Below are 25,663 nucleotides of genomic sequence, written 5' to 3' on the forward strand. Positions count from 1 at the left end.
GCAGCAGGTCCAGGTTCTTGCTTAGGCAGGAGCTAATTCTGAGTGCAACCAACCCTTGAAAGAACCACTGAGAGCCACTGGTTGATAGTTGTTTAGACAGCTCATCCTGCTCTTCTTGGGCACTGGCATGATAGTCTCCCTTTTGAAACAGGTGGAAAGCTCCAAATGCAGCAGTGAGATATTGAAGTTCTCTGAACACTTCCACTAGTTGGGTGGCACAGGTTTTCAAAGCCCTACCAGAGCCTGACACCTTGCCTGGGTTCACTCTCTTGAAAGATGTTCTGAAGTTGGCCTCAAAGACAGAGATCTGTTGGGGGTTTTTAAATTGTGAAAAGCATAGATGGGATAAGTTAGTCAGAACCTTTTTTCCCCCAGGGAGAATGTGAAACACCAGAGGACATGGTGTTAAGGTAGGTGTGTGGAAAGGAAAGCTTTTTTTATAAAAAACGAAACACAGAGACTGGTAAGTACCTGGAATATGTTACCACAGTAGTGGTGGATGCAGGGAGCTTGGTGGAGTTCAGGTAGACAAACGAATAGGAAGGGAATCGATGGATGACACATTTAACAGGAGGACATTTAGTATACATTGGCAACATTATGGATGGAACTTCCTCTCCAGGGCTGTACTGTTCTCCATATTTTGGAAATCACATGGCTGGAGATTGTTGAAGCCCAGAGGTTTTTGCCTCTTTGTTAGCCATAGTTGAAGTACTAGAAGACTGGAGGAAAGTTAATGTTATTCCCTTATTCAAGAAGGACAGCAGGGATAAACCACACAACTATATGTCATCAGGAAAATTAATGAAGAAAATTCTAAGACAAGATTTATGTTTACTTGGAATGATAGTCAGTATGGCTTTATGGAAAATGCTGTCTAACACATTTGATTAGAGTTTTTATTTGAAAAGGTGACAAATGAGATTGATGAAGGCAGGACAATCAGTATTGCCCACATAGATTTTAGACAGGCATTTGACAGAGTCTCACATGGCAGATTGTGTGGGCATGTGGCCATGTGGCCAAGTGGCCAAGTGGTTAAGACATTCGGCTAGTGATCTGAGGGTTGTGAGTTCAAGTCCCAGCCAAGGCAGTGTGTTGTGTCCTTGAGCAAGGCACTTAACCACACAGTGCTCTGCGACGACACTGGTGCCAAGCTGTATCGGCCCTTGCCCTTCTCTTGGACAACATCGGTGTCGTGGAGAGGGGAGACTTGTAGCATGGGCAACTGATGCTCTTCCATACAAACTCGCCCAGGCCTGCGCCCTGGAGAGTGAAGACTTTCCAGGTGCAGATCCATGGTCTCGCAAGACTAATGGATGCCTTTAAACATGGCAGACAGAACCACAAGGTCAAGGTACGCGAGATTCAAGGAAACTGCCTAACTGGATCCAAAACTGGCTTGGCAACAGGAGGCAGAACATAGTGATGGGAAGATGCTTCCCTGGAGAAATCAGTGACTGTTGGGTGTACTATAGGGATTGGTTCTGGGACATTTTTTTGCTTGTGATGTATATTAACGATTTGGATGTGATCAGCAACTTTGCAGTGGCATTTGGATGGTGACAGGATTTAGATCAGTTATAAAGATGGCAGAGACTTGGCATTTGGAATTAAATCTCATCAGGCATAAGGTGGTGTATCTGGGAATCAAATGGACGCAGAAAATACACTGCAAACAACAGGGCTCTACAGAATGTTGCTGAACAAAGATATCTACAGTTCCAAGTTTGTTGTTTCCTGAAAGAGGTAACACAGGTCCCTAGGGTGGTAAAGGCAGTGTATGGCATGCTTGCCTTCACTGGTTAGGGCTTCCAACTGATGGGATGATACATCATAAAGTTACATAATAGTTTCAGGTACACACAATATTGTGAACAGTTCTGGTCACCTGACTATACAAAGGATGTGACTGCACAGGAGAGAATAAAGAAATGCATCAAGGATGTTACCTCAATTGGATGACTTTAGATTGGGCAGGCTGGGCTTACTTTCCCTGGAGCAAAGTAGGCAGAATAACCTGATACTGTGCCTTGAAAAAGTATTCAGTCCTCACAACTTATTCCACATCTTACTGTCTCATTTTCCAAATTAAAAAAATATTGAAGTATGATTTTTTGAGCCAGTCTACAAAACAGTGTGCATCATATCAAATCAAAAGAAAAAACCCAAACCCTGTCCACAACTTACCAAAAATTAAAAAGCACAATTGTGAAGCTGACAAAAAATATTTGGCTTCTTTGTAGTTACTACACTAACTGCCCTCAAGTGCAATAGCTTCCCAACTCAGCCAACTTTTTGATGTAGAAAATTGGAAGATCAGCTGAATAAACATCCCCTCTCTCTGTAAGGTTCAAGAGTATGGTACATTTGCAACAGACCAAACCAGAATGAAGACAGCAGAGCCTTCAAGACAAGTCAGGGAAATGATAATAGAGAAGCACAAATCTGGGGACGGGTACAACACCATCTCAGGGTGAACACTGAACATACCTGGGAGCTCAATGCAGTCCATTGTGGAAAAGTAGAAAGATATGAAACCACAGCCACACTGCTAAGGTCAGGCCTCCCTTCTAAACTTAGTCACCAAAGAAGAAAGGCACTTATATCAGAGGCTATATGATACCAATAGCCGCTGAGTGAACTGTAGAAGTCAGTGACTGCAACTGGAGATGATGTTCGTGGCTCCACAATCTCTAAGGCCTTGTACAAAAAGGGTATTTATGGAAGAGTGGCAATGAAGAAGCCCTGGCTAAAAAAAAACATATTCTTGCCCATAAAGACTTTGCAAAGTGCATCTTGGAAGATACCGTAAAGATGTAGAAGGTTTTCTGGTCAGATGAGACTAAAGTGGAACTTTTTGGCCTCAACACTTAGTATGTTTGGCGTAAATATAATATTGCACATCAGTCAGGGAATACCATCCCTAATGTATAGTGGAGGTAGCATCATTGTACGGAGATGCTTGTCAGCAGCAGGCACTGGAAATCTGGTCAGGATTGATGAGAAGATGAATGCTGCCAACATTCTAACCTCCGCCAGAAAGCTTCAACTGTGGAGGAAGTTTGTCTTTCAGCAGGACAAGGACCCAAAGCACACTTTCAGAGTAACCATGGAGTGGCTTCAAATGAAGAAAATAGATGTTTTTGAGTGGCCCAGCCAGAGTTCTGACCTTAACCCAAGTGAACATCTCTGGGAAGACCTCAAGATTGCTGTCAACCACCACTCCCCAACCTGGCACAGCTTGAACAATTTTGCAAGGAGGAATGGGATAATCTTGCTCTATCAGGCTGTGTAAAGCTGATGTAGACTTATCCAAAAAAGATCACTGGCTGTAATAGCTGTGAGAGGTGGTTCAACTAAGTATGAACGAAAGGGGATGACTACCTTCCAGTTTTTGAATTTTTACTTTTTCATGCTTCACAATTTTCCATTTTTTTGTGTTCTACTGTGGGGGGAAAAAGGATCATATAATTCACAAATAATTCTCAATCAAATTGATCAAAATCCTGGGTTGTAATTTTCATGTATGTGAACAAAATGTTAGAAGCTGAATACTTTTACAATGCATATAAGATTATGAGACACAGACAGGATATATTCATTTTCCCATGATGTAGGTATTTACAGACATGAAGGCATCTATTTAAGGAGAGAGCGAGAAGTTTAAAAAGGAACTGAGGGCATGTTTGAGTGTTTGATACCTGCAATACACTGCTAAAGGTGATGGTGGACTTATTCCATTTGAGGTGTTTACACACTCTTGAACAGGCAAGAAAGGATACAGTCATCTGGGAAAATGGCATCAGTAGGTAAAAAGTCAGCATCAATGTGGTGGGCTTAGGGGCTTGTATTTTTTGTGCTTGATGTATCCTTGACCTGGAATATCAACAGTTTCTTTCTTTGCTAATGCTGACCCAACGGTATTTTCTACTTTTGATTGCTACATTATTTTTATTAAACAAATAATTTTCACGGGTTAATTGTCCATATTCCACCAATGAGTTACTGATAATAAAGATCTATGTTTAATCTAGTTAGAGTTAGCTTTATTTTACGAATAACAAGCAAGTAACTAAATTTTGCACTCACTTTTCTGTTGATGCTGTCTTTTCAACAGAGCTGGACAATATTTTACTAGTTGTACAGGAGATTTTGAATTGTGTTCATTGCACAGTAACTCCATGTGAAAAGATTTGAAGAGCTACTGCAGGGAAGTTATTTAATTAAATTTGTACATTACCTGACCTAACTGAGGTCTTACAAGCTTTTCTGATCTCTAGCATCTGCAGTTGCTTTGTCTTTGCAAGCATTTTAATTTAATTTCTTTCAGCAATGTTCATGTTGAAGCAGGATTTCTCTTCAATCTGAAGGGATTTCCTTTTGTCTTTTAACTCATTTACTGCTATTTCCTTTTACATGAACAACTTCAAGATGTTACTGCCAGGCTATCATTTTTATATCCCCACCAATCATTCTACTGCCCCCTGCCTTCCACCGAGTCACCATTCTTAGTTTTCTCTACTACTTTTAATTCAACTTCAAGTTAAAATCAACTACCTGCAATATTTTAGTTTTGACAAAAAGTCACCAACCCAAAATGTTCTCAACATCTGTGTACAGCTTTTGAAGATTCCTTGTATATAGGGCATATTGCCTGTCTATTCAGTTATAAAAAGTTTCAAATTATTGGGTCAGGTTTTGTTTGAAGGAAACCCTAAAGATTTTTTTTAAAGATTCCCAACTACCTTGTGGTACAGAAGCCAATTGGAAATGGTGTCAGGTTAGATGCAATCAGCACAAACAGTTTATTCAAAGATGCGATGTAACTGACTGAGCAATATCAACTGAAACTGTTGATGGAGGACTGGGCAAAGTGTAGATTATCAAAACAAAATGAATGGCATGGTAGCGAAGTGCTTAGAGCGATGCTACTACAGCGCTAACAGCCTAGGTGCAATTTCACCACCATCTGTAAGGAATTTGTACATTCTCCCTGTGTGTTCCCTTCAGAAGCTGTCTTTAGAATGTGAGAAGACACTATACAATTAGTTAACTGGTCACATGGGTTTAATTAGCAGCACAGGCTCAATGGGTCAGATCAGATGAGCTTGTTCCTGTGCTGCATCTTGAAATAAAATAAAATGAGTAAATAAAATCATGTGAGTTCAGATTGTATGGAACTAGTGCTTAATATATAAACAATTTCAAATCTGCAGAGAAATCCATTTTGAATTTATTACATCACAGCCCTTTTCAAAATAACTGTGAAGGTAGCTTAGAATAGGTAGTGAGTGCCATCACTTGCACAAGTATTATTGAATAAAGTTAGCAATTTTCCTTATAAATTTTGTAAGGCCATGTATAAAACGTGAATACAAGAAACAAGAGCGGGAGAAGGACAATCATCAAGAACATAGTCCACCTTTTACCCCAAAAACAGTTTTGGATTCTCTCCCAACATCCAGAAATCTGTTGATCTTTTTGAAAGCAATCGATAAAGCAGCTCATTTCATTTGCCACAACTGAATATATACCCAGATGTTTGTATTGGTTCCCTAAGGTTCAACTTTCTGGTCAATCCATGCCAACAAACAAATCTGGATTGTCATTTTCACACTTTATAGACATCCGTGTGATCAAATTTTAATTCTTTGCCTACTTCTTGCTATACGATTACCCACTATTCTTGCTTCAAGGTTAAAAATGCCTGTAATAATGATGATAGCAAGGTAAACTGAATGAGTTTCATGTCAACTGGTAACACCTGTACTTACTTCAGGATCAGGCTGGCAATTAGTAGACAGTAGCTTTGAACATAATACCAGATGGAGTCAAATGCATTCATAGTTGACAAGGGGACCAAATATGAAATGGCTTCGTCCCCTTCAAAGGCAAGTTATCATTTATGCGATAACTTCACTTTTGGGTCAGCTACATATTTGCACAAGCTGTTATGTTCCACTCCCCCTCCCACAAGAGTGAGAACAGCTTTGAATTCTGTCCTTTTGTTGAGATAAAGAGTTTGAAATAGTGCTGATTTCCAGAGTCAGGTACACAAGTGGTAGGTAATGGATGGGCTGCCAAATGGTTTTATTACCCAAGAATACAGAACAAGGAGGCAACAGCAGTTAGTCTACACCTGAAGCATCACAAAGGTCCTAATCACCAGATTAAAGATATTATTGTCTCAGCCAGTGCAGAGATTAATGAAGATATTGACAACAACCTTTCTTTCTGTCAGCAAAACAAAAGAGCTGGTCATTGATTTCAGGAAGTGGGATGGCACATGTGCTGCTATCCAATCAACACTGCTGACATCGAGGGAGTTGACAGCTTCAAGTTCCTGGAAGTGAACATCACCAATAGCCCTGCCCTGGTCCAACCACATGGATTTCATTGCCAAGAAAGCTCACCAATATCGCTACTTCCATGGGGGGGGGGGGGGGGGAGGGAGGGAGAGGAGGGCTAAAGACATTTGGCATGTCTCCACTGACCCTTACTAATTTAAAAAAAAATTTGGACTCTTGACTCACAACCTTCCTCACTATGATTGTTGGAACCCACTGTTTTTTAAAATAATACTTTTTAATAGCATTTGTACTTTTTATAAACTTATGTATTTTTCACAGTATATGTTGCTTCATCCCCACTTACTGGCAAAAAGCGGTATAGCAGCTAAACTAATGGTTTAATCACTCCTCTCATTTTTCATTGGCCGAGTATTAACACATTACCCACATAATCTTTTAATTATGTGGCCTATTAACTAATTCATTCCTATATGAGAAACTTTCCTCATCTTATTATAAAAGTGATATTTTTCAGGAGACATCTTTATTCCTTTTGTCTTTGCATACAGTTTACTTAGTACTTGCATGTTTGTTTTTACTCTAAAATAAGGAATCGTTAGAATTTAGACTGCTCACCATTTCTGACTCCCAGAAGAACCTCAAGGATCAGAAAATAAACAGAGATCCAACAGTTTGGTGCAAAATGTGGGACGATTACTTGAAGAAACAAACCAGACTAAGAAAGGAAGTTTTAAGCACATAGCTGGAAGGCAAGGCATTCCCCTGTTCCTCAATTGTCCAAGAATAAATATCTTCTGCACATCGTTAAAGGGAGTTTAAGAGTGAGCGGAGTCGTGGTTGTACAAACTGTGTAGGGCTGGTATAAATTCAGAGTCTGATACTATAGTAACAGTTATACGAGTTGTCGGACGAGAGGACGACAAAAGTTAAGATAGTGGATGGGTGTTTGTTTGGTTGTAACCTGATATTATAGTCACAACCGGGTTGTGAGTTTTGTGAGATGATGTCCAGAAGTGAACAGTACTTCTTAAAATTAAAATTAATATGATGGCCAAAGCTTTGAAACAGACTGGCAGGCCCCTCAACTTCCCAGCTGAGGAAGGAAAAGATAACTGAAATCTTAAGCTCTTACTTAGATGACGCATATAAATGATACCATTGGTAAAGAGATACAGAAGAAATGTGCAAAGTCTAGTGAGGACTAGCTTATAAGTGATGTTGAAGTGATATGCTGCAAGATCAAAAAATGTGTGTTCAGGACCCTAAAAGGAAAAAAAAAACAGTATGGGCACCAGCACCCTAAATGGAGCTGTGAAGGAGTAAGTTTATTGAGTTGATTGATGCTTTAAAATGCGCGAGAACTGATTTACAAAATCAATTGGATGACAGAGAAAAAATGCATACATGCCAATAGAGCAGAATGAAAAAGATAATAGATCAGCAAAAAAGATTTCTGCATTATTGGAACAGGTAAACAGACAACATGCAAAGTTTGCCTGTAGTTAAGAGCTCTGTTCAGAGTTGCAAAGTGAATTGAGGCAAATCTGCTTGGCATGAAAAGTCCTTCAGTGACTGGTTCAGCCAACCCAGTGGGCGGTGTTAATGATGATGTCAATCACGTTGAATGGCAGCCAACACTGACTAATCACCAAACAGAGTGATACCTTGGGAACTCCACAGAACTGCAGAGATGCTGACTTAGAGACCTCTAGTGGCTCAAGTGATGATGACTGTAATAAGGTAACTGGTCTGGTAGCCATGGCAAAACTTGCCCCAGTAAAAGGCTAAGAGAATGAAAACACAAAAGACCAATGATGGAAATTATGAAAAAAAAACAGGAAATTTGTTATTGACCAGCAGATCTAGAGAGAAAATTGACAAATGATCCAGGGAAGTTCTGCATCCTAAAAAGGGGAACTTAAAGACTTAGATTGAACTTCAATGTATTAGCAATAAATAAAAATTGTATCTATATGATGACATTCAAATTTTAACTACCATGCTAATAATTCAACAAATAAATCAGTTGACACGCGAGTTGAAGATAGTACAGGAGAGGATAGACAGAATTTACCAGCTGGTTGGGGGGACAAGCCCCAAACCAGAGTGATTGGAAGAAAGTGGCTGATTGCAAACAAAAGCCTTCAGAGGATGTTTCTGAATATGAAGACCGCAATAGGACAGTTTGGCTCAGTTACTCAGGAGAATCAGGAATAAACAAATGGATATGGAAGTTACGTGGTAGAGGAGGACAATGGGCTAGATCTTCTTGGTATATAGACAACAACCTCAACAGCAAGCTCAACCTTCTACCTCATAAGGCACAACTTTAGGCTATAATTGCAGATGTAATGGAGATGTTGTCAAAGTTGCAAAAATGACTAGGCCCAATCCTGCAGCCAGTTTATGCACACTAAAGTCAGTGGACGTGGAAGACTATGATGGTCATGACTGTGCAAGAACACAACATGCCAAGGAGATGCAAATCAGAAAGAAGAGCTCTTGTTGAACCCAGATCTGATTCTGTATACTGATGGTCCTCAACTATTGAGGGAGGAATTTGAATAGCTGGTCTGCTGTTGTTACAGAAGAGGAAGTAACGGACTCAAGAGACATGGCTCCTGATACCTCTGCACCACAGGCAGAAGTGAAAGTTTTAATTGCAGCCTGTAAGCTAGCAGAAAGAGGATCAGCTAATATCTACACAAATTCTCGATATGCTTTTGGAGTTTTTCAAAACTTTGTAAATTTATGGGGACAAAGGATTTCTTATAGCTGTGGGAATGCCAATCAAGAATGGCGTACTAGTACAAGAACTCATGGAAGTCATGCAACTATCAGAAGTTAAAGTATTAAAATGTAAAGGTCACTCTTAAATGACCACAATGGAAAGTCATGGAAATGCATTTGCAGATACAATTCTGCCAGGGTCCCTTGTAGAATCAAAAGGGTGGACCATTAGAAATCACTGTTTTTAATAATAGTTTTAATAAGATTTGTACTTTTCGAACAAACTCATGTATTTTTCTACAGCAAGTGTTGGTTCATCCCCACTCACTGGCAGAAAGTGGTATAGCAGCTGAACTAACAGTTTATCACCTGTCTCATTTTCCATTTAGTATTAATACATTGTTTTAATTATGTATCCTATTAACTAATTAATTTTTATCCAGGAATTTTCCTGATCTTATTATAAAAGTGAGAGATTTTTCAGAGGTGGCATTCCTTTTCACTTCGCATGCATTCACCTCTCAACTTCGCTTCTCAGCTCTATTTAGTTTGCTTAGTATTTGTATGTTTGTTTGTACTCTTAAAATAAACAGTCGTTAGAATTAAGACTGCTCTTCATTTTTGACCCCCAGAAGAATCCCAAGGATCAAAAAAAAACAGATCTAAGATGATCTTGTATCTTCTTGCTTACCTGCACAGCACTTTCTGTGTATTGTTATTGTTTCTACCTTGTTCTGCTTCAATACACTGCAAGCACACAGTGCAAGACAACCTTCTCACTGTATCTTGGTACATGTGACAATAATAAACCAATTCCAATATTACCAGGTTCAGCAAACTGACTAAAAATACTGGTGCTTCTTTGGAACAAAAGAGAATGTGGGAAGACTTCGTTTTTAAATATATTACAATTAAATCTCACTTCAAAGTAAATTTAATATCCAAGTACATATATGCTCTACTCACTTTATACTTATGACTGCGAGGCTAAGTACAGCTCCAATGCCACATTTAAGTTTCCTGACAGCACCACTGTTGTTAGCCAAATCAAAGATGGTGATGAATCAGCATATAGGAAAAGGACTGAAAATCCACATAGTGCACAACAACTACCTCTTGCTCAACATCAACAAAACCAAAGAATTTATTGTTGACTGCAGGAGGGGGGAAACCAGAGGTCCATGAGCCAGCCCTCATCAGGGGATCAGTGGTGGAGAGGATCAGTAACTTTTCAGCTCCTTGACATTAGCATTTCAGAGGATCTGTCCTGGGACACAATTGCCATTAGAAAAGCACACAGTGCCTCTACCTTAGATGTTTACGCAGATTCAGCACGTCATCTAAAACTTGTACAGAGAGTATCCTGTCTGAATGCATTGTGGTCGTGGTCGGGTAGAGGAACAGTGATGCCCAAGAATGGAAAAACCTGACTGAAAGGGTAAATAGCTCAATCCTTCCCCACCATTGAGCACACTACTGTTGCTGGCCAAATCAAAGATGTTGCCAAATTGGCATATAGGAAGGAGATTGAAAATTTAGCTGAAGTTGATTAGTGACTACAGGAGGAGGAAACTCGAGGTACACAAGGAGCACTGCCACAAGAATGCAGCATCCATCAAGGACTCCCACTATCTAGGTCTAGGCCATGCTCTTGTCACTACTGCCACTGGGAAGGTGGTACAGAAGCCTCAGGTCCCACACCACTAAGTTCAAGAAGAACAGTTATTACCCTTCAATCATCAAGATCCTCAACCTGCAGTGAGTCCACAACCTACGGACTCACTTTCAAAGACTCTACAACCCATGTTCTCAATATTATTTACTTTTTTTTGGGTATTGTCACAACTTATCTTCTTTTGCACATTGGTTGTCTGACAGTCCTTGTTTTGTATAGTTTTCCCACTAATTCTAATGCATTACTTTGTTCCAATGTGAATGTCTGCAAGAAAATGGATCTCAGGGTGGTACATGGTCTCATATATAAAGTTCAATAATGCATTTACTTTGAACTTTATTACCTTCCACTACCCAAGATTCATCTTCCCGTAGGCATTTACAGGAAAAAAGAAATGCACCAATTATGAAATGGCCAGTTGCCCAAATGTCCAAGATCAGTGTGCATTGAATATAAAACAACTGGAGAGAAGAAGAGAAGCATTTCATCCCAGGGGCTGATGAGTAGCTGAGCAGAACATCCCTGAATGATCAATAATGGCAGCACACTGGGAATGGTGATTGGCGTAGAAATTGGAATGGAGTGGTGGGAGTGCTGTGAGGGTTGAAGAAAGGGCTCTGGGGAACAGTGGAAAGTCAAAGGGGAAAGATGAACTTCATGGATTGTTGGGGGGGATGACAACAAGATGAAAGGGAGAATAGGTGGGAAGCACAAGGAAAGCAGCATCAATGAGTGAACGATGGTCACCCACGCAGCAGACTCATTGGACTTGCTCCCACTTGCCATGGACCAAGACCACACTTGATCAAACCGGTGTCGTTGCTGATATGCAGCACTTCAAAAGAAATCACTCTTCAATGTGAAGTCTGGGACCTGGCAAGTCCAGGCATGCGGAAAGCCCCAACAGCAACGAACTTTGCTCTGCCACTATTGCCCAGGAACTAAAATGCCTTGCCAGTAACATCACTATCTGAGTATTATAACCAGTGATAGGCATTTCAGCAAAAGTGTGATTACACTGCCTGGAAGGGGAAAACCACAGAGAGGAACACCATATAACCATATAACAATTACAGCACGGAAACAGGCCATCTCGGCCCTTCTAGTCCATGCCAAACTCTTACTCTCACCTAGTCCCACTGACCTGCACTCAGCCCATAACCCTCCATTCCTTTCCTGTCCATATAGCTATCCAATTTAACTTTAAACAACAATATTGAACCTGCCTCAACCACTTCTGCTGGAAGCTCATTCCACACAGCTACCACTCTCTGAGTAAAGAAGTTCCCCCCCATGTTACCCCTAAACTTTTGTCCTTTAACTCTCAACTCATGTCCTCTTGTTTGAATCTTCCCCACTCTCAATGGAAAAAGCCTATCCACATCAACTCTATCAATCCCCCTCATAATTTTAAGCACCTCTATCAAGTCCCCCCTCAAACTTCTATGCTCCAAATAAAGACCTAACTTGTTCAACCTTTCTCTGTAACTTAGGAGATGAAACCCAGGCAACATTTTAGTAAAACTCTGTACTCTCTCAATTTTATTGACATCTTTCCTATAATTCGGTGACCAGAACTGTACACAATACTCCAAATTTGGCCTTACCAATGCCTTGTACAATTTTAACATTACATCCCAACTCCTATACTCAATGCCCTGATTAATAAAGGCCAGCATACCAAAAGCTTTCTTTACCACCCTATCCACATGAGATTCCACCTTCAGGGAACTATGCACCATTATTCCAAGATCCCTCTGTCCTACAGCATTCTTCAATGCCCTACCATTTATCATGTATGTCCTATTTTGATTAGTCCTACCAAAATGTAGCACCTCACATTTATCAGCATTAAACTCCATTTGCCATCTTTCAGCCCACTCTTCTAACTGGCCTAAATCTCTCTGCAAGTTTTGAAAACCTACCTCATCATCCACAACACCACCTATCTTAGTATCATCTGCATACTTACTAATCCAATTTACCACTCCATCAGCCAGATCATTAATATATATGACAAACAACAACGGACCCAGTACACATCCCTGAGGCACACCGCTACACACCGTCCTCCAACCTGACACATAGGCTATGTCCACACTACGCCGGATAATTTTGAAAACGCCGGTTTCGAGTAAAAATGACAGGTGTCCACACTAAGCGTTTTCAAAATATCTCTGTCCACATTAGACGGATATTTGGGCGAATCTCCTCCTACTGGGCATGCGCAGGACACATAGAAAACAAGCGAAGCGGAAACTGTACACTTGGTGCGAGTTTGTCTAGTTACAGAGTATTAAAACTTAAAAGGAATTGCTCTTGGCTCTCGCGCAGGAGGACTTAAAACTAAAAAAAAACCAAATGCCGGAGCGTATGGAGGCAACCGACAGGGAATTCACAGACAGTATGACCTGGCTGACGACAAACATTGAAAAACTGACTAACTCTGTTGCACTAATAAAGCACCTTGTTAAATGTATAAAACATGACTGTGTCAGTGTTATCTTGTATTTCCATACAATATTACATTAGGCTGTTACACATCTATTGTCAGAGAAGTACTTGCATAAATAGGTAAACCACCTTGGTTCTTGATCCTCCAAAATACTCCGCATGGAATTTAAACTGGAGGTGGCGGAGGGTATTTTCTGTCCTTACCTTCATACAAGCAAGGACAGAAAACAGGGCAAAGTGAATATACTTGTTTATTCAGTAAGCTATGGGTCGAAGTATTTGGTGAGTACATTTCTAACTCTTCTGGCTTCAGTCTCGTTGCCCTCTGTTCTGAAATTGTTAGGTTCTGCAAAGTGCAGAATCAAATATCTTTGTGATGATTGTACACTCTAAACAATAAAGTAGTAGTAATAATAATAATAATAATAATAATAAGAAGAAAACAATGAAATGCCGGGCTGCCGCCATCTGTTCCGGCTCATCATGACAGCGGTTTTAAAAAGCTCCGGTTACCCCGTACACACTGCAACGGATATTAGATGTTGTCAGATTTATTCACTCTGGAGACAGTTTCTGAAAATCTCCGTTTTCGGGAGCTAAAAACGCTGGTTTAGTGTGGACAGAGGGTCAAAATGAAGAGAAAAAGCTTTGTTTTCAAAATTATCCAGTGTAGTGTGGACGTAGTCACATTTATCCACCACTACTCTCTGGGCGTCTCCCATCTAGCCACTGCTGAGTCCATTTTACTACTTCCATATTAATGCCTAACGATTGAATCTTCCTAACTAACCTTCCGTGTGGAACCTTGTCAAAGGCCTTTCTGAAGTCCATATAGACAACATCCACCGCTTTACCCTCGTCAACTTTCTTAGTAACCTCATCAAAAAATTCAATAAGATTTGTCAAACGTGACCTTCCATGCACAAATCCATGTTGACTGTTCCTATCAGACCCTGTCTGTCCAGATAATTATATATACCATCTCTAAGAATACTTTCCATCAATTTACCCACCATTGACATCAAACTCACAGGCCGATAATTGCCAGGTTTACTCTTAGAACACTTTTTAAACAATTGAACCACGAGCAATATGCCAATCCTCTGGCACCATCCCCATTTCTAATGACATTTGAAATATTTCTGTCAGAGCCCCTGTTATTTCTACACTAACTTCCCTCAAGGTCCTAGGGAATATCTTGTCTGGACCCGGAGACTTATCCACTTTTATATTCCTTAAAAGCGCCAGTACTTCCTCCTCTTCAATTGTCATACTTTCCATAACTACCCTTCTTGTTTCCTTTACCTTATACAATTCACCATCTTCATGGGATGGGCTTCACTTCTAAGAATGAATTATTCTGATGCCTCAGCAATTCCTCCATGGAACAAGTGAATGCCACATGACACCTCAACTCACTGCAACCTGGAAACAGCATTGTTCTCCACAGAAAACCACTTGTTACAAAGTTCAGTCAATACACCTATCAGGTCAAAAGTTCAAAGTAAATTTATTATTAGAGTATGCCTGTCACCATATACTTGAGATTTATTTTCCTTCAGACACTCACAGTAGGATAAAATACAATAGGATCAATTAAAAACTACACAAAAGACTGAAAGACAACCTGTGCACAAAAGGCAATCTGTGTAAATACATAATAAGTAAATAAATAATACTGAGAAAATTAGCTATAGAGCCCTTAAAAGTGAATCCATAGGTTGAGGAGGCAGTTCAGAGTTGAGGTGAGTGAAGTTATCCATTCTGGTTCAGGACCCTGATGGCTGAAGATTAACAACTGTTCCTGAACCTGGTGGTGTAGCACCCAAGGCTCATGTACTTCCTTCCCAATGGTAGCAGCAAGAAATGAACATGGCCTGGTCGGCGGGGGTCCTTGATGATGGATGCTGCTTTCTTGTGGCAGCACTGCCTGTAGATATGCTCAATGGTGGGGGAGGAGATTCCTGTGATGGACTGGGCTTGTATCCAAAACACATACACCTCTTCTTGGAAAGTTATGAACAAGGTCAGAGAGGATTTCAGCTCCAAAAAGATCCTGGGAAAATCTAATCATCCAGTAAGGTGTGATTGACAAGGAAGGAGTAGGGAAAGCTAACTCCAGTGGGATATTCCTCATGATCATGCTCCTGGAGAACAGTCTTGCCACAACAAACACTCCATTTGGTAGTGCCAAGCAGAAGATTTCACGGGACAGATTAAGAAGAGCCAACATGGTTTTGTGCAGGGAATCAGGTCTCATGAGTTTTTCTTGAGGCACTCGGAAAATTGACGAAGGCAAAGCAGTAGATGTGACACCTAGACTTAATACTTCATTAAGGCTTTTGACAAGATATCGCATGGTGGGCTGGTCCAGAAGATTAAGGCAGAAGGAGTCAGAGGCACATTGACAAACTGGATCAATTTTGGCTTGTAATAAGAGATTGAAAATAGTGGTAAAATGGTGTTACTCTACTCCCCCACCCCCGGACTGGAAGTTTTGAGAGATGGTTTCCCAAAGTTTTAGAGCTGGGATCTTTATACACCTAAATTAGATGAGAATGTAGGTGGTCTGATTGGTAAGCTTCAGATGGCATGAAAATTGATAGAGTCATAGCAAAAGTAAGTGATGAGCTGGAAAGTTGGGTGCAACAGGGGCAAATAGAATCTAGTCCATTCAAGTCTAACGCAATACATTTTGTGAAGCTAAATACTTGTGGTGGGAGTTGGAGAAAAGAGGCACAAGGGTGGAGGAAAAAGAAGAGGGAAATTTTATTTCCAATTAGTAAACGTCTGGAACCTCAGGAGCAGTGATGTACTCAGGGGCCTCGTGAAGAGTATCAACAACTCCCTGAAATATAGGGAATCCTGCACAAGAACTCCCAGGTCCCTTTGCATCTCTAATTTCTGAAAACAGTCTATGCCTTTATTCCTACTACCACACATTTCACTACACTAAATTCCATTTGCCACTTTGCCTATTCTCCTAATTGATCTACATCCTTCTGCAGACTCCTTTCTTCCTCAACACCACCTACTCCTCCACCCAGTCTTAGCATCGCCCACAAACTTGGTCACAAAGTCATCTATTTCCAACATACAAACCACTGAAACATAACATGAAAAGAAACTGTTTCACTGATTCTTGTGAAACACCAGACACCAACAGCCAACCAGAAAAGGCCCCCTTTACTCACACACTGAAACCTGCCAGTAAGCCAATCTTCTATCCATGTTAGCCCTTTTTCTGTAATCCATGGGCTCTTACCTTGTTCAGCAGACTCATGTGCGGCACCTTGTCAAAGGCCATCTGAAAATCCAAGTAAACAACATCCACTGACTCTCCTTTGTTTGTCCTGCCTGTTATTTCCTCAAAATATACCAACGGATTTGCCAGGCAAGATTTCCCTGCAAGGAAACCATGCTGACTTGGGCCTATTTTATTATGTGCCTTCAAGTATCCCAAAACCCATCCTTAGTAATGAAGTTCAACATCTCACCAATCACTGAAGTCAGGCAAACTGGCCTATGGGCTTTCCATCTTTTGCTTCGCTCATTTCTTTAAAGAGTGGAGTGACATTTGCAATTTTACATTCCTCCAGAACCATTCCAGTAACTAGTGATTCTTCAAAGTTTATTGCTTTTATGCTGTCTTTGACTTCCCTTGTCAGCCACGTTTGCCTCATCTTCCCTTTAGAATACTTTTCCATCTTTGGGTTGTATCTATCCTGTGCCTTTCACATTGCTCTCAGGAACCCCAGCCATTGTTGATCTGCTGTCATCCCTGCTAGTATCCCTTTCCAGTCAACTTTGGCCTGCTCTTCTCTTATGCCTCTGTAGTTACCTTTACTCCACTGTAATACTGATATATCTGATATCTCTCTCTCTCTCTCCTCTGCAGGATGAATTCTATCATTTTATGATCATTGCTTCCCAAGGGTTCCTTCACCTTAAGCTCACTAATCAGATCTTGTTCATTACACAACACCCAAACCCAAAATTTCCTTTTCCCTAGTGGGCTCAACCACAAGCTGCTCTAAAAAGTAATCTCATAGGTAACCTACAGAATCCCCTTCTTGGGATCTAGCACCAACATGATTTTTCCAATCTACGTACATATTGATATCCTATGACCATCATAACATTGCCCTTCTTATATACCTTTTCTATCGCCTGCTGTAAATCATATCCCACATCCTATCTACTGTTTGGAGGCCTGTATACAACTCCTGTCAGGGTCTTTTTAACCCTTGTGGTTTTTTAGCTCTACAAAGGAGAATTCTCCATCTTCCTATGTCACCTTTTTCTGAGGATTGGGTTTCATTTCTTTTTTATTAATATCCAAACCACCCCACTCCCTTTGCCTACCTGCCTATCTTTTCAACACAACGTATATCCTTGGACGTTAAGTATCAACTGTGATCTTCTTTCAGCCATGACTCAGTGATACCCACAACATCATACCTGCCAATTTTCAACTGTTCTACAAGATCTACCTTATTCCGTACACTGTGTGCATTCAAATATAACATCTTCAGTCCTGTATTCATCAATCTTTTCAATTTTATCCCCATGTAAAAGAAGCTAAATTATTATCCTTTTCTAAACTTCATCTTTTTAATTTTCTGGAGACTTTTCTCATCTCTCCTGCTCTTTTACTTTATCCTCTGGTTTACAAATTGTTGAACCCGTCCCCTATTTAGTTTAAAGACACTTCAACCCATTCTACTGACTAATTTTACTGTCAACTGCCTATCCTTCCTCACAGTCTCACTACACGCTGTATCTACTTGTATACCATCTGCCCTATCCTTTGCTCTATCACTCCAGTTCCCACCCCACTGCCCAATTAGTTTTATCAGGATATTGCCCAAAAGAAGGAGCTGCAATCAGAAGGAAAGATTGAACAACCTGGATTAATTCTCATAGGAACATAGAAAACTGGAAGGTAAGAATTGTATAAAGGGATGAGGGCCTGAGGCCTAATGGAAGTGAATGGAATTAGTGTAGATAGGCATATTGGTTGGCATCGAGATGGGTCAAAAGAAACCATTTCGCTCCTACGATTCCCATCTCCCAGGCAGCTTTTGATAACTATTCAAGTAAGAAACCCACAATTCACAATAAACATCTATTACAATTGGAATGACCACCTTCTAAATTATTTCATCCTCCAAAAGTCACAACAGAAATTCTGCCATTATAAAATTAATAACAAATTCTTCAGCATCAACAACAGTTTCACTTCAAGAATGTCACAGACAAGCTGTTAATTCACACTCAACAATGGTGCCCGCTATCTGAACTGCCCCAAGGTCCACAACAAACAGAGCATGTGAAGAGACTCAGTTTCATCATCAGGATACACCAGGACTGGTTTGTTGTTAATGACCAGGAAATCATAGATCCAATTAACCACAAATGATTGGAAGCTCCACCATACTTTGAAGGAAAATAAGTAACTCTGGAGGCATCATAAAGGTGAACCCGAACAGAAAATCTGCAGTCTGAATACAGGAATAAGGAACCTGGAGCAAGACTGAGAACAATTTGCCTCATGATATGATCATGGCTGATCTGCCCCACCTCAAAATATCTATCACCTCTTTAAACACCTTCTCTGAACTAACCTCCCTCCCCTCCCCCCCCCACAGCACTCTGTAGAGTTTTAGAGATTCAACACCATCAGTGAGAAGAAATCCCTACACACCCAAATTTAAAATAACCACCATTTATTTTGTAACTACACCCTCTCAGTCAATGTTCTTCCATTAGTGAAAACACTTCAATATTATACCCTCTTATAATCCTCCATGTTTCAATAAGATCACATTCTATTCTTCTGAAGAAGTGAGTCCCAAATGAGGCTGTACAACCCCTAAGGGAGTGGTTTCGTGTCCTAAGGGGTTGTTAAAAGAAACAAAAGTCACTGGGGGAGCGTTCAAGATTTTTTTTGGGGGGGGGGGGGAGGAGAAGAGTAAGCGGAACCCTAATTTAAGGCATGAGACCAGACTGACCTTGTCAACTCGCTGCTGTCATCACCACCCAAAAGCATTCCTAGTTTTTCTTTTAATTTAGCCCCATTAATGATGGATAAATATGTACGGTGCGAGTCTGAAGGTTGTGAAGCCTTGAATTCTAATCCTGTTAAGAAACAGCAACTACAGAAAGTGCATCAATACAAGGTTACATACCGGAGTACCGTTTTATTCCATGCCCATCACATTAGCAATGCCCCATGTCTTATTTGTAATACTGTACTGTCCAATGAAAGCGTCAAGATAGCAGGAATATTTCTGTAAAAGATACCCTGATAAAGGCAACTTAAGGTATTATTCAGTTGCAGAAAGCAGCATTTGAGAATGTGTTGCATACTTGAGTCATTTGCCAAGAAAGCTAAAATTGACCTTGATAGTGTCTCATCGCTTCTTATAGCATTTCCAAAATGATAGCAAAGTGTGGAAAATCTCATTCAATTGGTGTAAGATTAGTAATGCCCGTTGTATCAGAAGTGTGCGTTGCTGTTCTCAAATTGAATTTTAAAATCAGTTCCTTTGAGTAATAACTCTGTAGCTTGTCTTATTGATAAAATGAATGAAGACATTGAGCACCAACTATGCACAGAGCTACAAAAAACAGAATTTGGGATACAACTGGATGAGTCTCACTGCATTGTTAATGGCATATGTACAGTTTATCAAAAATGGAAAAGTTTTATGAAGAGATTCTCTTTTGTAAAAAGTCTTTTGTACAAATGGATTTCCCCCCGCCCCCCAGCTCCCTTCTTGGACATCCCAACCCAGCCAGCCACTGGATCTCACGGTGATAACCCCACCTTTCTCCAGCTTTGTACGTCTCGGGTGTATACAACTTCCATCCCGCCAGATCTCTGAGGTTGGGAGGTTTCGCCCGCCTGAACCCCGGTTTGTGTGAATGCTGTGCGAGTTACTGCCCCTAGCAAGAAATAACAGATCGTACACCGCATACAATTTATAAAGAAGTATATTTAATAATGTTAATATAAACAGTTATTAAATGAAAGAAAAAAAAGGGCCCATTACTCTTAAACAGTCAAATGTGCATAAGTTGGAGCTCATCTTGAAAGCACACACCACCTTCCGGACATCACTCGAAATCCATCATGAACAAATGGGTCTCCCATGGGAGTACTGGTTCTTCCTTCTTGAAGCCATCCATTTGCACAAAGCACCTTCTGCAACAGGGACGGCATCCTCAGCCAATTTCTTCCCCCCATCTTCTCCCAGCTCCTGCCAACAAAGACAAAGACCAAGTGTTCTCCAGAACCTTCACCCAATTGCACTATTGATTGGCTAACAGCACATTCCTAAGTTGAATAACAAGCCTCTTATCATTGTTCAAACCCAAACAAGCTGAAAGCAGAACAGACTGCTCTTACAGAACTGCCAAAATGAAAATGATGAAGAGTTTGAACACTTGCTTCTTCACACTGAAGTGTGTTGGCAATCAAACGGCTGCTGCTTAAAATGTTTCTTTGATCTTTTTGACACTGTGGTTAAATTTTTGCTCAAAGTTGACAAGAGTTTGGGAAACAAAGATTTAATTCCTACGTAGCGATATGGCATACCTAGCCAATCTGTATGGCAAAATGAACATTTTAAATATGAAACTGCAGGGTGAGAATTTCAATTTAATCCAGACAAAAAGTGCTATGACCAATTTTCTGATAAAAGTGGAAATATACAAACCAAACATTGGGATAAGAATGTTCTCACAGTTTCTCTGCATGGAAAGTATGGCACTTCCTTTTATAGATGGTGATTTGCAAGAATACTGCTTACTGCTGCAGTCACTGAAGACTTTTCAGAATCTATTCAAGGATTTGAACCATCTGCAAATTCCGGAATGAGTAATTAACCCATTTCTTTGCAAAGTGAAAGAACAGGAAGAGAGCTTGCATGAAGAAATAATCAAAATTCAGAATGATGAAGCAAAATTGCTTTCCAATATGTTTCTTGGTTTTTGGCGAAGAGCCAAACTGCCCTTCATTGCATTTCCATCCTCCTATACCTTGCTGAAAGAGGCTTCAGTGCAGTGAATCACATACTCATTAAAAAACAGAAACCGTTTGGCCATTGATAAGCTTGGGGGCTTAAAGCTTTTAGTCACAACTTGAACCAGATATTTCAAATCTTACTAAAAACCACCAAACTGAGGGATCACATTGATATTGAAGCTGCTGTACACTGCATTGGTACAGGCTTAAAGACAAATAAAAATTAGAAGCAAAATCACTTACCTCATGTTAGCATATGGTAGACGTTTTTTTAACACTATGGGGGTGATGGAAAGTAATTGTGCTTAAGAGAATGTTGGCAAGTTTATAGATGCTTTAGGGGGCACCTTGGCAGGTATAAGAGTGCTTTAGGGGGTGTTGGGAATTAAAAGGTTGGGAAACACAGATCTAAAGCACTCATAATTAGACAACCTTATCAACTACAGAATCTCATTTGGACTACCTCTAATACCACACAGCTATATCTTGCTAATTGTACACAATACTGATTATATGCAAGGATTCCTTACTGCTGTCCAGGTCTCGGCTGCTCCAAGATCCAGGACCCAGTTCACAGAAAGTCAAGAATGAAGTGCATCAACCTCATCTTTCCTCATTTAGCAGCTCCTTCTTAATAACTTTCTAACCAAAGTTGTGCAAAAAACTTATACTTTACCACCAAGTTTTGTTCAGGCACCCTTGCTACTTCTCTCCTATCCTCCAGCCAGTAAAGAAAGCTCCCACAAAGTTTATTTACTCACCCATGTTTCAACAGATCACCCTGTTACTCAAGATACAGCAAACCTGTTCTCTTTGCAAACTACTATCCATATCTCAACATACCCCTCAGTAATCTTTACTCAAACTTGCTCCTAATATGGCCCCTAAAGTTTCTTCAGATAGATAAAGTGTAAAAGGGAGGTGAAAGAAGATATCAGACTGCTGGAAAACAACACTGGAGAGGTCGTAATGGGGTACAAGGAAATGGCAGACGAACTGAATAAGTCTTCACTGTGGAAGACACTAGCAATACGCCAGAAGTTTGAGTGTGTCAGGGGCAGAAGTGAGTGAATTTGCCATTACTAGGGAGAAAGTGCTTGGGAAGCTGAAAGGTCTTAAGATAAATGCGTCAACTGGAGCAGATGGTGTACACCCCAGGGTTCTGAAAGTGGTGGCTGAAGAGATCAAGGCAGCATTAATAATTGATCTTTCAAGAATCACTAGATTCTGACATGGTTCTGGAGGACTGGAAAATTGCAAATGTCACTCCTCTCTCCAAGAAGGGAGAGAGGCAGAAGAAAGGAAATTACAGGTCAGTTAGTCCGACCTCAGTGGCTGGGAAGGTGTTGGAATCAATTGCTAAGGATATGGTTTCAGGGTACCATTTGGTAAAATCGGCTGAAGTCAGCATGGTTTCCTTAAGGGGAAATCTTGCCTGCTATATCTGTTGCATTTCTTTGAAGTAGTAACAAGCAGGATATGGCAAAGAAGAGTCAGTAGATGTTGTGTAATTGGATTTTCAGAACGTCTTTGACAAGGTGCCGAACACGAGGCTGCTGAACAGGTTAAGGGCCTATGGAATTACGTGAAAGATACCAGCATGGATAGAGCATTGGCTGATTGGCAGGAAGCAAAGAGTAGGAATAAAGAGAGCCACATCCGGTTGGCTGCCAGTGACAAGTGGTGTTTCACCGGGGTTTGTGTTGGGACCACTTCTTTTTAGGTAACATTTCAATGATTTGGATGATAGAATTGATGACTTAGTAGTCATGTTTACAGATGATATGAAGATATTGTAAGCAGTTTTGGGTCCCTTATCTAAGGAAGGATGTACTGACATTGGAGAGGGTTCAAAGGTAGTTCATGAAAATGATTCTAGCATTGAAGGCTTATCAGGAGTAGTGTTTGATAGCTCTGGGCCTTTACTTAGTGGAATTCAAATTTGGTGGGGGGGGGCTCATTGAAACCTGTTGAATGGCCTCGATAGAGTGGATGTGGAGAGGATGTTTCCTATGGTGGAAGGGCCCAAGACCAAAGAACACAGCCTCAGGAGAGAGGGACATCTATTCAGAATAGAGATGAGGAATTTCTTTAGCCAAAACGTGACATATCTGTGGAATTTGTTGCCACAGGCAGCTGTAGGCTATATCATTGGGTATATTTCAGGCAGAGGTTGATAGATTCATGATTAACCAGGGCAAGTAGGGATACAGGGAGAAGGAGGGAGAATGGGGCCGAGAGGAAAAATGGATCAGCCATGATGAAATGATGCAGCAGACTCAATGGGCCAAATTCCTCCCCTATGGCTTATGACCCTCTCTTCTATCAGATTCCTTCCTTTCCAACCCCCCCACCAACCTAGCTTTACCCATCTTCTTCTAGCTAGTCTTTTTGCCTCTCTCCCCACCTTTTGATTCCCTCTTTCTTTCCAGTCCTGAGGAAAATGTCGACTTTATTTATTTCCATAGAGGCTGCCTAACCTGTTGAATTCCTCCAGAGAAGCTCCTGGGTGTATGCCCTTGCAGAGCAAAGATGCAGTATTAATATGCACTACTTTCTGCAACTATAACAAATCATTATCGATGTCAAATAGTTTGCATCTTTTGATATGCGTCCTCTAGCAGCTCATCCCATCATCCAGCAGAGCTGACTGCCCACAAGTCGGTGGGTACAGGGTAGTTTACCTCACGGAGACCACCATCGCTGCTGTGGCTACAGAGCTGCGGGCCGACCCGAGCGAGCACGCGTTTCCCGCTGATCCTCGTCACCACACCGCCGGACAGCAGCCATTTCCATCCCCACCCTCCACAACACGCTCCGTACCCCGCGGCTGACTCACCTCCAGCTGGTTCCCGACCTCTGAGGTCATCGTCAGAGACTACAGAAATTTAAATAGACGAACTAAAAGAAAACACACAACCTCCAGGCGGAAAGCACAGCTTCGCCCCCAGTGCACTCAAAATATGGTCCCGACCTCCCAACCGCCGAGATTCTCAGTTCCGCCTTTTGGGCTGCAAACGCAACTCACGTTGAGGTTCCAAGGGGAGGGGAGGGGAGGGGAGGGGAGGGGAGGAGGGGAGGGGAGGGGAGGGGAGGAGGGGAGGGGAGGGGAGGGGAGGGGAGGGGAGGGGAGGGGAGGGGAGGAGGGGAGGGGAGGGGAGGGGAGGGGGGAGGGGGGAGGGGAGGGGGGAGGGGAGGGGAGGGGGGAGGGGAGGGGGGAGGGGAGGGGAGGGGGGAGGGGAGGGGAGGGGGGAGGGGAGGGGAGGGGAGGGGAGGGGAGGGGAGGAGGGGAGGGGAGGGGAGGAGGGAGGGGAGGGGGGAGGGGAGGGGAGGGGAGGAGGGAGGGGAGGGGGGAGGGGAGGGGAGGGGAGGGGGGAGGGTGAGAGGGAGGGGGAGGGGAGGGGAGGGAAGGGGTAAAGGGAGGGGGGAGGGAAGGAGGGGAGGGGAGGGGAGGGGGGAAGGGGAGGGGAGGGGGGAAGGGGAGGGAGGGAGGGGAGGGGGGGAGGGGGAGGGGAGGGGGAGGGGAGGGGGGAGGGAAGGGGGAAGGGGGAGGGGGAGGGAAGGGCGGAGGGGGGAGGGTGAAGGGGGAAGGGGAAGGGGGAAGGGGAAGGGGGAGGGGGAGGGAGAGGGAAGGGGGGAGGGAAGGGGGGAGGGAAGGGGGGAAGGGAAGGGGAGGGGGGAGGGTGAGAGGGAGGGGGAGGGGAGGGGAGGGAAGGGGTAAGGGGAGGGGGGAGGGGAGGAGGGGAGGAGGGGAGGGGGGGAGGGGAGGAGGGGAGGAGGGGAGGGGGGGGAGGAGGGGAGGGGAGGGGGGAGGAGGGGGGGGAGGAGGGGAGGGGAGGGGGGGAGGAGGGGGGGGAGGAGGGGAGGGGAGGGGGGGAGGAGGGGAGGGGAGGGGAGGGGGGGAAGGGAAGGGGAGGGGGGAGGGGAGGGGAGGGGAGAGGGGAGGGGAGGGGGGGAGGGGGGAGGGGAGAGGGGAGGAGGGGAGGGGAGGGGGGGAGGAGGGGAGGGGGGGAAGGGAAGGGGAGGGTGAGAGGGAGGGGGAGGGGAGGGGAGAGGGGAGGAGGGGAGGGGAGGGGAGGGGAGAGGGGAGGAATGGAGGGGGAGGGGAGGGGGGAAGGGAAGGGTGAGAGGGAGGGGGAGTGGAGGGGAGGGAAGGGGTAAAGGGAGGGGGGAGGGGAGGAGGGGAGGGGAGGGGGGAAGGGGAGGGGAGGGAGGGAGGGGAGGGGGGGAGGGGGAGGGGAGGGGAGGGGGAGGGGGGGGGAAGGGGGAGGGGAGGGAAGGGGAAGGGGGAGGGGGAGGGGGAGGGAAGGGCGGAGGGGGGAGGGTGAAGGGGGAAGGGAAGGGGGAAGGGGAAGGGGGAGGGGGAGGGAGAGGGAAGGGGGGAGGGAAGGGGGGAAGGGAAGGGGAGGGGGGAGGGTGAGAGGGAGGGGGAGGGGAGGGGAGGGAAGGGGAGGGGGG

The 25,663-nt window shown here is 42.9% G+C and overlaps 1 protein-coding gene across 2 annotated transcripts in view; it reads right to left on the reverse strand.

Annotated features, from left to right (window-relative positions):
• Positions 1–24,232, reverse strand: part of tmem192 (transmembrane protein 192) — a 59,333-nt gene extending 35,101 nt beyond the window's left edge. For both annotated transcript variants that reach the window (XM_072255914.1, XM_072255912.1), the window contains exon 1: positions 24,045–24,232. In XM_072255914.1, the coding sequence (XP_072112015.1) occupies positions 24,045–24,074 (30 nt within the window). In that variant the 5' untranslated portion in view covers positions 24,075–24,232. The remainder of the gene's footprint in view (positions 1–24,044) is intronic.
• Between the last annotated feature and the right edge of the window lie 1,431 nt (positions 24,233–25,663).

The sequence above is a fragment of the Mobula birostris genome, chromosome 4 (genome assembly GCF_030028105.1).
Source record: "Mobula birostris isolate sMobBir1 chromosome 4, sMobBir1.hap1, whole genome shotgun sequence".
Classification (NCBI taxonomy): Eukaryota; Metazoa; Chordata; class Chondrichthyes; order Myliobatiformes; family Myliobatidae; genus Mobula; species Mobula birostris.